At 41.5% G+C, this 17,117-nt stretch overlaps 1 protein-coding gene across 1 annotated transcript in view; it reads left to right on the forward strand.

Moving 5' to 3' along the window:
• The window catches only part of kcnh1a (potassium voltage-gated channel, subfamily H (eag-related), member 1a), a 128,164-nt gene that overhangs the window by 46,689 nt on the left and 64,358 nt on the right, over window positions 1-17,117 (forward strand). The window contains exon 7 of the mRNA XM_036594047.1: window positions 2,192-2,621. Within this exon, the coding sequence (XP_036449940.1) occupies window positions 2,192-2,621 (430 nt within the window). The remainder of the gene's footprint in view (window positions 1-2,191; window positions 2,622-17,117) is intronic.

Genomic DNA, 17,117 nt, shown 5'->3' on the forward strand with positions numbered 1-17,117 from the left:
ATTTTACCTTTTTTTTTCAGAATAAAAAGCAATATTGTTTTTAATAGATCAGATTCAGATGTCAGGAGAGGATTGATGAGGTTTGGCCCACACTGACCTGGAGAAATTCAGGCCAAATATATATTTGGTAACACCTTATTTGAAGGCTGCCTACATAGGGACTACGTAACACATGCATAAGCACTGAATAACCTATTTATAAAGCAATATTTGAGTACTTATGTCCAGCTTATGCAAGTAACCACAAGATGACATAAGTTGTCCTATGAAGTAACTGAGGTTGCATTGACATAAGGGACCTCAAACTAAAGTAATGGACATTTTCTCCATGTATAACACTGTTATGAAGCATCATTCCCAAGTAATGGAACTTAAAAGTATAGTTTAGAAGTTTGTATCAGTTCTACTTAGTTCTGACTTAAAGTACAGGACACTTACAATACAACATCTATTACTTCAGCTCATGGTGTTTTGCGATTACTGGCATAAGCTATTCATAAATACTGAAGTATTTCCTTGTGTTATTAAGTGCTTATGCATGTGTTATGACATCCTTATGAAGGTAGCCTTCAAATAAAGTATTACCAGATATTTCTGGAAGCTGCTGAGCCTCTGAACTTAACTACAGTAAAAGGGGAATTCCACTAATTTTTCAAAATTTCTGCATGACTTAATTGTAGAGATGTCAACAGAGTCATTCACAGTGGGTTGATGTGAAGTGATTCATTGTGGAGAAACTTACAGGCTCTGATTTCTTTACAGTGGTGGTGATAGGAACCAGGGGTCACCATGTCCATGTGTGTCTTCTGAGTTTTATATGTAATGTTGATGATGGGAAAATAGTGGAAAATATGAAAAAAGTAAGTTTTCTTTGGGGACTATATTGCCTTACAACGCCCTTCATGTACCCTTTGCTGTACACTTAGCATATATTATTTTATGACAGCTTCCTGTGATGTAGCTTTTCAAGACGTCTGGTTCCTATCACCACCAGTGTAAACAATTCTGACTCAGTAAGTTTCCCTAGAACTGATCATTTCGCAGCGAATGTCTTTACATCTGTTTACATCTAAACGACTTAAAGGGCCCGTATCTTGGAACCAAACACTGATCAGAAATCAGCACATTTATGTTTACCCATCTATTTGGCCTACAGCAGTTTAGCCCCGCCCATTCACACCGAGGTTATAAGAGTGTTTCAGTCTGGGCTGATTGTTGAATGAGGCATAATAAAGGGCCAATCACAATAGAGGCCACATTTATCAGACTGTAAAGCACAGTAACAAAAACAGCCTGTTGAATTCTGAGGGATAAAGAGAGGTTGGAAAATGTGAAAATGTCATGTAAAATCAATTATGGTCATAAAACCACACACCGTCACCTTGAGGGGTGGGGGTTAAATACCTTGAAAATGTAGGATATGGGCCCTTTAATCATGCAGAAATTTTGAAAAATCAGTGGAATTCTCTTGTAAACCTTCCTCCTATAGTCCAGATCCTATTTTAAATGGCCGTACGAAGTAAACACCAATTCACATTGGATGCCATGATAAAAAAGTGTGAATTGACGAGATGCATCCATATGTAGGGAGTTGTCCTCTTTAGCAACACGAAAGCCTTATTAGTGGCTCTTAATGCAGTTCTTGACACATTCTTTTTGCCAGGATGTGAATAGCAGGCTTAGATAGGAGGTCATAGTGTTCTTTTGTGTAGCGCTAGCCACGCAGCCATTGCTCAGGTGCTATTTAAACACTCCATATCGTTCCTGTTAAAAGGCCGGCTTGGCACACTTCAGTATGTATTTATAAATATGGAGAATATGCTCAGAACAGTGCTCTTTTGTTTGGAGAAGGGAAATGAAAACATACAGACATAAAGTGCTGTGCAAGTTGTAGAAACTTAGTCGTAGAAATAGAAGCTGTTTATCTGGGACGTAAGCCATTATTAGCTGGAATAAACTGATGTTAGTGGACGTATGACAACAAGGAACTTTACTGAAATCATTAAATTCTTGTCATGTTTTACGGCCTAAATGTTTATTTGTGTTCACTTTAATGTTATACAGTTTTTTTTCCCTGCCAAACCAGATATAAACCCAGATAAATAGTTTGCACAGTGCTGAAGTGTCCACAAAAGAATGGATGGATGGACTGTACTGTCTCTCTCTCTCTCTCTCTCTCTCTCTCTCTCAGGGCATCAGCAGCCTCTTCAGCTCTCTGAAGGTGGTGCGACTGCTGCGTTTGGGCCGTGTGGCCCGCAAGCTGGACCACTACATTGAATACGGTGCGGCCGTGCTGGTGCTCCTTGTGTGCGTCTTTGGCCTGGCCGCTCACTGGCTGGCCTGCATCTGGTACAGCATCGGCGACTACGAGGTCATCGACGAGGAGCACAACTCTGTGCGCAAGGACAGCTGGCTGTACCTGCTGGGCGAGACGACAGGGACGCCGTACCGCTTCAACAGCAGCGGGACAGGCCGCTGGGAGGGCGGCCCCAACAAGGACTCGGTCTACATCACCTCGCTCTACTTCACCATGACCAGCCTGACCAGCATCGGCTTCGGCAACATCGCCCCCACCACGGACGGAGAGAAGATCTTCGCCGTCGCCATGATGATGATAGGATGTAAGTAGTAAGGACTTACAAAACTACATCTCCCATGAGCGCCTTGTGTTGATTCTCTTGGCTTTGGCCGCTTCCATGACAGTTGGGTAATTTTCCCGCCTCACAGCTTTCGCGCAAGATCTGCTGTTTAAAGTTGGGGATGCTCAAAGTGAGCTAGTGCTTATTTGGCTGCTGTGTGCGAATAAGAAGCTCTCGGGAATGAGCAGAACTTAAACCAGAGCCAGTTTTAGGCAAATAGATGTAAAGAGGGTTCCGTAAACACCTCAGTGTCACTGCTGGACTGAGAATAGTCCACCAACCCAAAAATATCCAGACAACAGCGTCCTGTGACCACTGATGAAGGACTAGAGGATGACCAACACAAACTGTGCAGCAGCAGATGAGCTGTCGTCTCTGACTTTACATCTACAAGGTGGACCAACAACGCGGTGCTGAGAATGATCCAGCACCCAAATAGTACCTGTGGTCATAATGTTATGCCTGATTGGTGTATATTCCGCAGAAAAAGAGGAATACAAGACCAACAAAGCAAAACAAGCCCTTATTTATCAGTCTGAATTCCATCTGGCTGTGTTGTGAGTTTGATATAGACCTTAGTTACTGTAGTTTACACTTGCTTTGGTGTTATAATCAAACTGGCATGTGCTCCTGAAGGCCCTGCGTGGCTCCATGACTACTCTGCCGGGGTGTATGTGTGTGCGCGATGACTCATTGTTGACTTGCGTATGACTAAGCGAGAAATGATGGACAGTTATTCTCATATCGCTGTCATCTGTTGTTGTGAAATTGTGGAGAGAGTAAATATGGCCAGAGACGATCGTGATGAGCGTTTACGGGGAACGAAGCAGTGATATTCCTTCTGGAAATGATGGAGAAAAATATCAAAACTCACTGGTCGACACGTTAGGGACCGTCTCAAAAGATGACCATCTGAAAAACTTCTACACAACTACCACAAGCAGCAAAACACAGGGAGCTAGTCTGCAGGCAGCCATAATGCCGTTCCTGCAGTTCCTCACTCCTCATGAGAAGTTTGCATGTATGCGGTCGAACGCAAAACTTTGGATGCTCTTGGTCAAATAACATGTTGTATTAATACATCCTCTACAGAGAACACACTTCAGAACACTTTAATGCACTGTTACTGTTTATTTGCTGAATATGACATATAGAGAGGACAAAAATGTGGCTGGTGTAAAAGTAATGGCATGATTTATGATTTATTTTTTTAATTATATATTAAATTCAGCAAAAAAATAGAAAGGACACAGTAGCTATGTTTACGTGCAGCCTGGTAATCCATTAATAATCTGACTATTAGCTCAATCAGAATAGAATACATCCACGTAAACACCTCAGTTGGAATAGACTAGTCCAAATGAGGCCATTCAGAATACAGTTTCTATCCAGTTGAACGAGGTGGGTAATCCTGTAAATAATCCGTTAAATAGAAGAATAATATCCGTGTAAACGCCTGTATCTGATTACATTCCCTATCAGAAAGTTTAAGTCCATTCTGATCATGTTCGTCACGTCATAGTGAGAGTTTATAACGTTCAACGTGGCGGAGCAGAAACTGGTCTGCAGAGGAGACGAAGTTCATGCTCTGATCTTTAAAAGACGGCGGTGGGACGGACGTCCAGCTTATGTGTCTCAGAACACGACGTCTTCCTCTCGGCCTTCTTTAATAAGGACATGTGAAGGACGTTTTCCTGAGTCTGATATCATTTTAAAGCAATTAAAAACACAAGTGTGCCAGCTGAAAACTCAGGTAGCACACTACTGTTTGACTGGACTCACGTGATACTTGTTGTTATGTAACGTCTGGTGCGGATTACTTGTAGTGAGCATGTAAACGGAGATTTTCCATCAGATTGTTGAGTAGAGTGAGAATAAACACCTCAGTCTTAATCTATAATCGGAATGTATTCAATCAGATTGGCAAAAATCTTTGCATGTAAACACAGCCAGTGTGACGTATGGAAAGCTGGAATGTGACTGGCAGTCGCGCGTGTGTCCCGCAGATATTTGTACTTTACAGATTATTTGCACAATTTTTGATGTTTCTGTTTTTTAGAAATTACTGCTAATCTTAGATTTTCTAATTGAAAACGTTTAAAAATAGAAACAGCAGAAATTGTGAATGTAGTGTAGCATCCATGTGCTTGCCTGACATCCACACAGTCGGGAGGTGGTTTCTGTGGGGGGTGGGGCTTGCGAGATTGATAAATTGTGAGATTGTATTTACAGAAAAGATCTGGGTGACTTGACTTCCAGTGTTTGTTAGCAATGTTATCCTCTTAGTTACATTACTGAGGTAAAGATGGAATATTTGTACAACAAACATGTTTGGGCTGATTAACTACATCTGGGCTAAGTGGAAAACTGTGGACATTTGATTTTTCATGGCTCTAGTATGCGGAGGGAAGTGGCCACAGGTGTCTGACCAGAGTATGGACAGTTCTGGGTTCAGATTTGAAGCCGGTGTGTGTTGTGCCGCAGTGCCCAGTGGAAAAGTACCTTGCTTCAACAATAAGAACAGATCCACATCAACCTCTCCAAGTGGTCAAGAGTCAAACAGTTCTAAAAAGGGTCAGAGGTTGTGCGTAGGCCCGAGACAGACCGTTCCTATGTGTTTTGCTGGCAGTGACTGTAGATACAGCAGTATTATGTCTTTGGCTCTGGAGCTTCAGCTGTTCGATCGTACATCAGAGCGGGGTGTACCTGCCCGAGTCGCTGTCGTGGCACAAATGAATCGCTTTCCCTCTTTGATCTGTTTGGGAAATGTGATGAGACGGCTTCCGTGCAGATGTACTGCCTCTCATTGGCTGCTCCCAGGCAGAGCTGGCAGTGGGCACTGGAATGCCTGCTCTGTTGCCGTGGTAACCGCTGGCTTGGGGCGCTGGGGTAGAGGCTGATTAAAAAAAAAATGGCAATCAGGCCGGGACGGGGCAGGAGTTTGAACGGTGGGTGCACATATGCAGATGCAGGCGAATAAACAGAGGGCATGTGACCTCAAAAATGACCCAACTTGTCTTGAGGGTGACTGTCATTCACACCTCACTAACAAAATAAACACTAATTGCTTATAATGTGGCTGATATATTGGAATCTGGTTGATTGGGGTCGATGACAAACGAGGCTGTCAAAATGATAATTAAAAAAAAATGTGCAGTTTTTCTGTCTGATCAATGTGTTGATATTTTTCCGTCGCTTTTAGAATGGTCAAAATCCAATTTTAAACTGGAAAATCAATTTTACTGCAAAGAAAGTGTCAAGTGGTGAAACCAGAAGGTAATAGAAATGTTATATTTTAAGCTTATCAGTACTGAGAACATGTATGCACTAGTCTGTAGTATCTGCCTTGCATAAGACATTGTAAATTCCTGTTTCTTTAAATGTAAGATTTTTATAAATGTTATCATATTTTCATATGTTATAATAATAATACATGCCCATGGTTTTCCCAGGGTTACACCACTGACTTGATAAACTGAACCAGCCTAGAATGGCAACTTTTTCAAGGGCCCCTGACCTTGGCATTGCACCATGAAGGTTACTCGGGGTCTTCTTTATGATGCAATACCCTGCCCACTCTTTCTCAAGAGCGAGTCGGAAAAAAGCCCTTTGTTGTTGGTCGTGCCTCATGACATTTGAGGAAATCAGGAGTTACACTCTGAGTTTTTACACTGAAGCTTTTCAGTGAGTTGGATACTTTTAAAGCTTCCATATTTTTCAACGTTATGATCATGAAAGTTTCATAAAATCATGCCAAACTGTTTAGAATTTTATATGATTAAATCACCTATTTTAGTAGCCTCCTTATTCGTCAGATATGGTCGGGCGGTCGCATTTTAACCGTTCAAATTCAAAACGACTTGAAATCAGCTTAAAATTAGTTTCAGTTCATTTCGAAATTCCAAATAATTAACCCCAAATTTGGTGCCAAGTTGAAAAGTGATTTCGTGACATTTTGCCCAAAGGAGCCCAGACACAAACCACAGTGGGAGCTCAAACAAATGAATTTAGCAGTGTTTCTGTTATGCAGCCTCACTTCAAGGACTAACTGACATTACAGAGAGTTAGGCCCAATCCCATTACACCCCTCGCCCCTACCACTTAGCCCTACCCCTCCGTTTTGTGTGTTCACGTCTAGGGGTAGGGTGTCCCGATTCTTGTTGAGATAGAGGGGTAGGGCGAAGTGTTGGGGCTATGTGGTCTTAAAAACTGAGGTTTTCAGAGACTCCAAACAGAGTTATGAGAAAAAAAAGAACAGCTGGCAAGACGGCTGAACAAGAGACCAAAGAAACCCACGAATATGAGAATTTTCTCTGTTAAAAAATTACAATAATCACTGTATTATCTTAGCTTAATGTCATTTCAGTGCATTATGGTCCTTTTCTTCATAACAAGCATAAACAATCACTAGTACTATGCTGATGTCTCGGTAGCCAGCTAGCTAAATTTCACGTTCACTTTAAAGGGTCAGTTCCATTCCGGTGCCTCAAAGGTTTTCCTCTCTGCGCTTCGGTCCATTCCCGAACTGTCCCGTGACGTGCTAAATAATAAGTATGATCCTTAATTTTGTCCTCCATTTGCTTGAAAAAGATGGTTCTTCAAGGGTTCTTTAGTAAAGACAATGATTTTATATAGAACCATGAACCCTCAAAGAACCATTTGCATGCTTAAATGGTTCTTTGCATGGTGAAATGGTTCTTCAGACTGATGGAGAATATGCTGTAGGTGGTTCTATATAACACTAAAAGGGTTCTTCTATTGTTTCAAGCTTGACATCATAACAATAGCAGAGCCCTTTTGGAGCTATATAGAGCCATTTTCAAAGAAGTTCTATATATAGAAGCATAGATGTTCATGTGAATGGTTCTTTGAGTGTTTATGGTATATACAGAACCGCTGTCTTTACTAAAGAACCTTTGAAGAGCCATCTTTTTTTAGATATTCTGTTCGAAGATGCTGATTGTGAACTTTTAATCAATAATACATTTGTGTTTGTAATTAAAAGGGGAGATATTTTATTATGAATATTTGAATTTGATTGAGTTATTGCTGCATGTATAGTTTTACAGTCTTATTTTGTGCGAAGAAACATCATCTTTTACATTTTTCCATGCTTTTCTCACGTCTTGACATCAAAACAACTCAAAAAAAGTAGCATAAACTTGCTATAGAATGTACATCGAATGTATTGTAGTTCATTGTGTAACTCAGTGTGTGATTATGTAATTGCATTGAAACAGTTCAGCAATACAAGTAAAGACTCTCAGCCTTTAACCAGAATGTAGTCGGCTGTATTCTGTATTGCTGCCTCGTGTTGTTGGGGGCAAAAGGGCAACGCACGCGAAAACAAAACCTCAAAAAGAGAAGCACAAAGAGATCGGCGGTGTTTACAAATCGCGCAGAGCAGCGTGGCGGCCGCCCCCTCCTCGTGAGCGAAGGCGTCACGTGGCTCTTTGTAGTCCGTGATGCAAAAAAGTTCAAATGGAAGCGGAGATGTCGAGTCATTAAATATTCTGTCACATATCGCTGTAACGCAGCCGCAGGAGAGCCTTTGACAAGGCCCGTTTTTATCTGAGGAGGAGAGTCTTCTCCATCTACACGCTCTCGCTCCGTCTCTTCCCCTCTATCTCTCCATCTCCATCTTTTCGTGCCAACAGAACAATCGGCAACAAGAATAGCTCTGTCTGACGAGGGAAGAAACACACATTTGTGACTCTGGCTCCATGTTAGAGGGGGTTTTGGCACCATTACACAATCGCATGTTAATTCCGGCCGTTTAATTATCCACAAAAAAGGAGCCTCTCTAACAGATATATTTAAATGTTAGGATTCTCTGCCAGCTCCTGGTGCCTCTCCAGTGCGTTCTTTCCCGTTAGAATCGTTTAGATCTCTGCACAATCACTGGCATTTGGATTTGCAGACTGCATGGTCTGTAATTTACAGTAATTGCGCATAATTCACAGCGAAACCCATTATTACCGATGTATGCCAGTTTTAACGAGCCTCGATTTTCAACGATGGTGTTTGGATTTTATTAAACAAGCCGTCAGTCTGCTTTAGTGGCAGATGGACGGAGCGTAGTTTGCAGGATTGGGACATGTGAAATGCATTTGCGCAACAAAACGCTGCATATACTGGCTACTGTAGTGCAGATGGAAACACAGCTTGATTAGACTGAGCTGTAATTGGGTGGCCTGTTGTAAGAAGTCATTGTGCATTGAAAATAAAACTGGTTCTCAGAAACTGAAAATTTGATTCATAATGTTCTGGGACCGGATTGCAGAAACTTATCTCTGAAATCGTATCTGTTTAGTCACAATGACGACTTCAGTTAGGACTGAATTTAGGACAGAAGCTATTACAGAACAACAGGTCTTAAGTTCATAATCTTACCCTTCAACTCCAGATAAGAAAACAGTATTACAGAAACATCATAACTAGACAAAATTTCCTAAATACTGACCAAACTTTAAGATAAACCCCAGAGGTGTCCTAACTTCTGTTTCATATAATGTGTAGTTACGGTCCTAAAATCTGATTGGCTGAGCTGCCTTCAAAGCCACTGTAAAATACACGATATACGCCTAACTATGATCTCCTCACAACAACTAGACTTTGAATTATGGCGCCATGAAAAATTATTCTGGTGTTTATGGACTCTCATGCTGCTCACATGGACCACCGAGTGTACTGATGAAGTAAGAACCCGTGTTTAGTTTAAACTGAGGGGCTGGCAACTTGTGTTCTTAACTAGAACTGGGCTGGTCAGCTAGCTAACAGGCTAAAACATAGCTAACAGCCCTTACAGTACTTAGAGTATGATTAACTATAAACCAGCAATATAAAAGTCTAAAGAATGTTGCATGAATGGCTTACTCACCTGTGGAGAGTTTGCAGTTTTTAGCTGCTCATCTGAAATGGGCAGATGCACAGTGGAAACAAGTATTGCGGTCTGACAAGTCCATGTTTCAGACTGTTTATGGAAACGTTTCCACTGTGCATCAGCCCATTTCCAGAAGAGCCCAGAGAAGTAGGCGGTGTTTCTGAATGCTGTTGTCATCCACTATGCACAGTACAGTCTTAACTTGCATTTATGGATGCAGCGACAGATTGGGTTTATTGACAACCGCCCCCCAAAAGCATTTGTGCAGTTTCAGGTAGCATAATCAGTCATTATTCATCTTTATCTGACCTTAAACTCTCCTCATCCTTTAGAATTAAACAGGCTGTTTTTGTTACTGTGCCTTTAAGACGGATATATGTAAATGAGCTCTGTTTTGATTGGCAGCCCTGTATGGTGTCTCTTTCAAAACTCTTATGAGTGATATCTCCTAATGAGTGATGTCTTCTACCTCCTAATAGCTTCAGCTTGAATGGGCGGAGCTAACCTGCTGTGTGCAGAAAAGGTGGATATGTGTAAACATGTTGGGTTTTGTGACATCACAAAAACAACATATTCAAAACAGCCTGTTTCTGCAGCCTAGTTCCCATATATGGGTTGTATGGACTGAGGAGTGAACTGAATGTTTTGGAGCTTTAACAATGTTTACATACATCAAACCATCCAAAAAAAGCGTTTTATTTCATGATCTGAGTCCTTTAAGTAGCACAGAGCACACCCGCACCCTCACCTCTCCACACATGAAACATGTTCAGATGATAATCATCGTTATTTTATCCAATCACTCCAGAGCTTTTTTTAGAGGCTGTCCGCTGAGCGGGTAATTAACGAGAGTGTACAGTCTAATGAGAATGATTAGTGCTGGTGTACAAACACAGCAAACGACGCCATCAGTCAGACAGGAGCCGCATACTCGTACACACACCTCCATGAGAAGGGCCACGCTGACACGCTGCTCGTCTGCTCATTAGGGGGCCCTCGAGGGCACTTTACTCTCCAGGATGTTCGCCGAGAGAGATAAGAAGAGATCAGAATGGAAGGGGCAGAGAGAGAGAGAGAGAGAGACAGAGAGAAAGAGAGAGAGAGACACGGAGAGAGAGAGAGGCACAGAGAGAGAGAGAGACACAGAGAGAGAGAGATAGAGAGAGAGAGAGAGAGATGAGGAGTGTACAACAGTTAATTGATCCACCACCACGACAATTAATCACCCAGTCTAATCTAATTACACAAACAGAGAGATCTCCTCTCCCTTTTTCTTTTTGTCTCCTCTGTTCTCGTTTCCCCCTCCTTCTCTTCTCTTCTCTTCCCTTCCCTTCCCTTCTCTTCTTTTTGTCTCCTCTGTTCTCATTTTCCCCTCCTTCTCTTCTCTTCTCTTCTCTTCTCTTCTCTCTCTTTTGTCTCCTTGTTCTTGTTTTTCCCCTCCTTCTTTTCTCTTCTCTTTTCGTCTCCTCTGTTCTTGTTTTTCTCTTCTCTTCTCTTCTCTTCTCTTCTCTTCTCTTCTCTTCTCTTCTTTTTGTCTCCTCTGTTCCCCTTTTTTCCCCTCCTTCTCTTCTCTTCTTGTCTCCTCTCTTCTCTTTTTGTCTCCTCTGTTCTCATTTTTCCCCTCCTTCTCTTCTCTTCTTGTCTCCTCTCTTCTCTTTTTGTCTCCTCTGTTCTTGTTTTTCCCCTCCTTCTCTTCTTGTCTCCTCTCTTCTCTTTTTGTCTCCTCTGTTCTTGTTTTTCCCCTCCTTCTCTTCTCTTCTCTTCTCTTCTCTTCTCTTCTCTTCTCTTCTCTTCTTGTCTCCTCTGTTCTTCTTTTTCTCTTCTCTTCTCTTCTCTTTTTGTCTCCTCTGTTCTCATTTTTTCTCCTTTCTTCTCTTCTCATTTCTTCTCCTCTAATACTTTTTATCTCTTTTCTCTTTTTTTGTCTCTTCCGTTCTCATTTTTTCTTCTCTCTTCTCATTTTTTCCTCTTCTCCTCTCCTTCTCTACTTTCTACTCTTCTCTACTCTCATCTCTTCTTTTTTGTCTCTTCTATTGTCATTTTTTCTTCTCTTTTCTCTTTCTTCTTTGCTCCTCTACTCTCTTCTCTTTTGGTCTCTGTTCTTGTTTTTTCTCCTCTCTTCTCTGCTTTCTTGTGTTCTCTTCTCTTCTTCTCTACTTTCTTCACATCTTTTATTCTCTTCTCATGTCTTTTTTCCTCTCTTTTCTTCTCGCTTTTTCTTCTTCTCTCGTCTTCTCTTTTCTCATCTCTTCACCTCTTCTCTTTTCTCTTTTTTCTTCCATTCTCCTCTCCTTTCCTCTCTTCACTCACCTTCCCTTCTATCCTTCTCTCTTTTCCCTCTTCTTCTTTTTCTTCTGTTCTCTTGTCTTCTCTTCTCGACCACTCTTTTCTTCACTTCTTTTTTCTCCTTTTCTCTTCTTTTCTTCTCAACTCTTCTTCTTTACTGTTCTCTGCTTTTCTTCTGTTCTTTTCTTCTTTATTCTCTTCTCTTCTCCTTTCTTTTCTTTTGCTCTCGACATCTTTATTGTCTTTTCTGTCTCTCTCCACCCTTCACTCCGCCTTCTTGGGTGCTAAGAGCAGCAGAGCTCATGTTTTTAAGTCTCTTTGTGTGTGTGAGTGGACACAGTGGCTCTTTGCGTCGTGTAATGACAGATGGTGCAGTATTTGCCTAATGAGCGCAGGGGAGTGGGCAGCAGCTCAGGAGCTGGAGGCTGGAAAGCTCTGCTTTAGTCCTGCAAGATTTCCACACATTCACTAATGAGCTTTATTTCTCCGCTGCTCACTTCAAAAGCGTCACCCCATCATCTGAGCGGTGCTGGAGAGGCGCAACAGTTGTGCGTCATATGTTGCTATATGGTCCTAAGTGACACTGTGTCGCTGTGTTCTTCTCCCCAGGGCCTTTACCACCCCATAGAAACTGTTTCAAATTAAACAGAGTCTGCAGACGGATGTAATGCCGTAATACAGTACGTGCTTTTGGGAGTTGGTTACCTGGAACAGTGGCTGCAAAGGAAGCAGCGCTCACATATGTCTCTTATAAACCCGAGTCATTTTCTGCTGGTAAATCAAATAACCACAGGGAGGAGGTGAGGGACGACGCAGTGCCTTCTTCCTTCAACCAGTCTGACTCAATCTACAGTGAAATAGTGAAATTGCTCCAATTTCAGGTGTCATTATGAAACTCACGACAGCTTGGATTTCTTGAAGCTTGGGAGGTCGTCTCGCTCATGCTTTACAGCAGTGGTTCCCTAACCTGGACCCTCAGGGCCTCAGACAGTTCACTTTTTTTTCCACCCGTATGTGTTGCAGGTTTAGTCGGAGCAACAAATGTGGACTGTCTGGAAATCAGGTCAGGAACCGCTGCTTTAGGAGTTGGTGTAACTCATACATTTACATTTTGCTGCTGTTGGAACAAAATCTCGTATCTCCATTTTTGTTGTTCTTCAGTTTTTGACATAATTTGAAAGTACCCATGGCCCTATACATTGTGTGTAAATTTCATGATGAATGGACCAACAGAAATGACCCAGAATTGCTTGGAAAAAAGTCTGATTCCATTGACTTACATTAAAAGTAGAGTAGTTTTTTCCTTCTCCTGTAAAGTTCTCATTTTGGAGATATGAGGTTTTGTTTTGACAGCAGTGATTTGGTAGTTGGTGTAACTCATACATTTGCCTTTGGAAATTGGTGTAACTCATACATTTGCCTTTGGAAATTGGTGTAACTCATATATTTGCCTTTGGAAATTGGTATAACTCATGTATTTGCTTTAGGAAGCTGGTGTAGCTCAAACATGTCCTTTAGGCAGCTGGTGTAATGCATCTATTTGCTTTTAAGACTTAATAGAATTCATACATTTGCGTTTGGAAGTTGCCGTAACTGATATATTTGCTTTCGAGAGTTAAAGTTGACACATATTTGAGTCTTCTCTGCTGCGCTAGGACGATCGCTGCTTTCTCCACTCTCTTCTATTGAAATAATGACTCTTCACTGTGGCTGTCTGTCTTACTCTGCATAATCCTCTCTGTTGCATATAAAGCAATAAAGAAGAGCGCACTTTTAATCTACTGTTTGAGCCTCTCTGGTTGACAGTACAGCACTAGAGTAGAAATTTAATAGGGGGGGAAATTGTTTAAAAAAATAGAGGACAGAAAAAAGAGAGTGGATAGGAAAGCAGGCAGTGGGGCAGTGGGTTTTTGAGGTCAGGGAAAAGATGTGTGTATGTGTGGCGAAGTTTGTCTTACAAATAAGTGAATGAAATAAGATGATGCCAGAATGGGCATCACATCCAATCCGTTACCGTGCAGTATGAGCAGTTACCGTATGCTGGTTGCTGTTGTTTACAGACCCTCTATAGTTTTTCTGTGTCTTTATGATACATGCAGTTATTCCGTGTTCTAGAAGTCCTCAAGTTGTCCTTGATATAGTCTGAAAGGCACATTGTGACTAGGGCTGCAACAAATATTTAATATTCAATAAATGTAAACCAAAGAAATAAAGTAAATATTGAAGCTAATATTGAGTAGAACATCTGAAAATGAACATGTCGTAGTTTTACACTAATTGTGAGGTAATTTATAACATTAACACATCATCACACTGCCCACCCTTATCAACTAGCATCCAGAAAAAGCAGGACGTACCCACTTTCCTTAACAGTGTGCATGGAGGCAAACATGCTAAGCAGGCAGAAGTGTACCGCAAGCGGAATGCAGCCAATTCAATCCGTTTCCAATCTAAGACCCCGACTCAATGGGAAAAAAGCAATAAATCCTGGCCCAATCCCCGTCTCGGGAATGCCAGCGTAATGGGAGTAATTCCAGAGACAGTGCGGGGAAGAGAGTGGGGAATGGGAATGAGATTAGCCAAACATTGCTCTATTTTTAGAACAGCCAAGAGGAGGTGGAAACCATGTTGCATGATGAATTTTAGGTTATCATTTTGATAAGACTGCGCTGCAGCGCGAGCTGAAGATGTCAGATAAGCGCTGTGACATGTTTTGTGATGCACGTGAGTGTTTCTGTGTGCTGGAGAACAGAGGCTGTGTGTTCACTCACCATCTACTTTATCCGAAACCAGGGATGCGCAGTGATTTCGGGGTAACACTTTCTTTTACAGCCCCTTAAGTTCTAGGCGTTAATTCTAGGTATAAGCGCCAAAGTATGTGTGCTGTTTTATATTGAAATTGCAAGAGCTGAAGTTTTTATTGTAGCGTGTATCATCAGCCGCATTGCTGTAGTAAGTTTTAAGTGAGATTGAATCTAATAACACTGAGCTTCTGAGCCGCCTGTAGGACCTATCAGAGGCAACCAAACCCCAATTATCCATCAGTCTGGCACAGCATTCAAACCGCAAGCAGATATGTGGGTCTTTGCGGCCTAAATAAAAGAGTAAATAAATAAATAAAGGGCCTGTGGCTTAATTTATAGGAAATAATTGCAAATATAAACTGTGGTCACAAATATAAACTGCAGTCACAATGTTGGTCAGAAAATCGTGATATTTTCCCCAAATTGTTCAGCCTTACAAAGTACAAGGTAATTATTTTGGGGTAGAATGATGGTAAGTACCAAGAAAGTCCAGCCAAATACTGAACTCGCTGAACTCAGATTAGAACAGGTTCTAGCCATTAAGTTGATAAAGGATAAAGTAAACTATAGGTCTGCTCGATGATGGCAAAAATCGTAATCATGAAAATTTAGAATTAGAATTTTTTTTAAACGATTTACCTTTTGTAGATTTCCTCAAACTTTAAATATAATTAAACTCAAAAACAAATAAAAACATATATACACTAAAATATACATAAAAATAATATACAACATATACATATATGTACAATTAAATGTATTATATACATGAAAATAATACAGAAAAATGAATTTTCACAAAGGTTCTTTATACACAGTCGAGTCACATTATTATGACCACTTTATGTCCACAAGCGGGTGGTGGCAGTGTTACGGTCAGGGAAATATTTCCGTGACATTCTCTGGGCTCACTCATCCATGTGGAAGACACTCTCAACCGATTTGGTTATGAATCCATCCTTGCGGATCACGTACACCCATACATACTGATTGTCTTCCCGGGGACGAATGGGATCTTCCAGCAAGACAGTTTGACACGTCACGCTGCTAGAAATGTCTGACATTGGTTGGAAGAGCGTGACCAAGACCACCAAGTACTACCCTGGCCCCCTAATTCCCCAGACTTGAACCCACCTGAGCATCTGTGGGACCACCTGGATCGTCGTGTTCGCTCCGTGGATCCTCCCCCACACCCCCTCCAGCAGCTGTGGGATGCACTGCAGTCAGCATGGCTCCAGATACCTATGACAACCTACCAGGACCTTATTGAGTCACTCCCAGCCCGTCTAGCTGCTGTCCGTGCTGCACACGGCGGTTACTCTGGATATTAGCTGGTCATAATAATGTGACTCGACTGTGTAGAACCATGTACAACACATTCTCCATCAGTCTGAAGAATCATTTCACCATGCAAATAACTATTTAAGCATGCAAGTATGTCCACAGTTCTAACCACCAGAACCCTTGAAGAACCATCTGTTTTAGTGTGTGTTACATACTAAATAGCAATCCTGAGCAGTAGGAACCTTATTTGGACTGCATGTGCGGCTAAGACTGTACTGTTGCCTCAAATTGTGAGAGTCTTATAAATTGTGACAAATCACAATCACCAGTGAGTTGGAAGCTGTGTGCTACATGCGATAAGCTGGCATTTAGCCTGATAAACACTTCTTTCCCCACAAAAGCACGCTGGCTCATAAAAGTAAAAAATGTGTTGCTCATTTGAATGGCTTTTGAGTTAGCCACTATTTGAATATGATCAAATATTTGTTGAAGCCATAAGCAATATTATTATAATGCTAGTATTTAATCCATATTATGTCGTCTGTAAATTACCAACTGTAGGCCATGATGCTCAATTCATCAACCCCCCTCTACCCCATTCAGTTTCCAACCACAGGACTGATGTCCAGATATTACTTGAGTGGTGGACCATTCTCAACACACCAAACACACTGACACGGTAGCGTGAGTGCTAAACTATGGATTCTGCCCAATCTGGCAACCATGTTCGGTCTGTTTGAACAGTCATTGAAAACGTTCAGCCGAAAATGGAGTAAAAGCTTAAATAGGTCTACAATAAATTGTCAAATCAAATAATCTGAAAGAAAAGGAGAAATATTGATATGGATAAACAGTCAAACACATAAACACAGTCCAGTTCTGCTTAGAACTGCATTCTGATTGGTCTATAGCCAACATGCTTTTTAGCATTAACTGATCTAATGAAACTCTTTAATGGAAATCGGATAAATAGCACTGAGTAGCACAGTATCTTATGGTAATAAACATGTTTATCTCTCGTTTCGAAAGCTGTGTGCCTTCCTGGTCCAGATATTATTTGGGCGGTGAAGCATTCTCTTGGGTGGCCCTGTGGTCAGAAACTGACCATTGATGAAGGACTAGAGGATGGCTAACACAGCTGTACATCAGCAGATGAGCTACAGTGTCTAAGTGTACAGCAGTGAGGTGGAGCTGCAGAGAGGGTTTTCTGGAAAAGTGGCT

The sequence above is a fragment of the Colossoma macropomum genome, unplaced genomic scaffold, assembly GCF_904425465.1.
Source record: "Colossoma macropomum unplaced genomic scaffold, Colossoma_macropomum, whole genome shotgun sequence".
Lineage (NCBI taxonomy): Eukaryota > Metazoa > Chordata > Actinopteri > Characiformes > Serrasalmidae > Colossoma > Colossoma macropomum.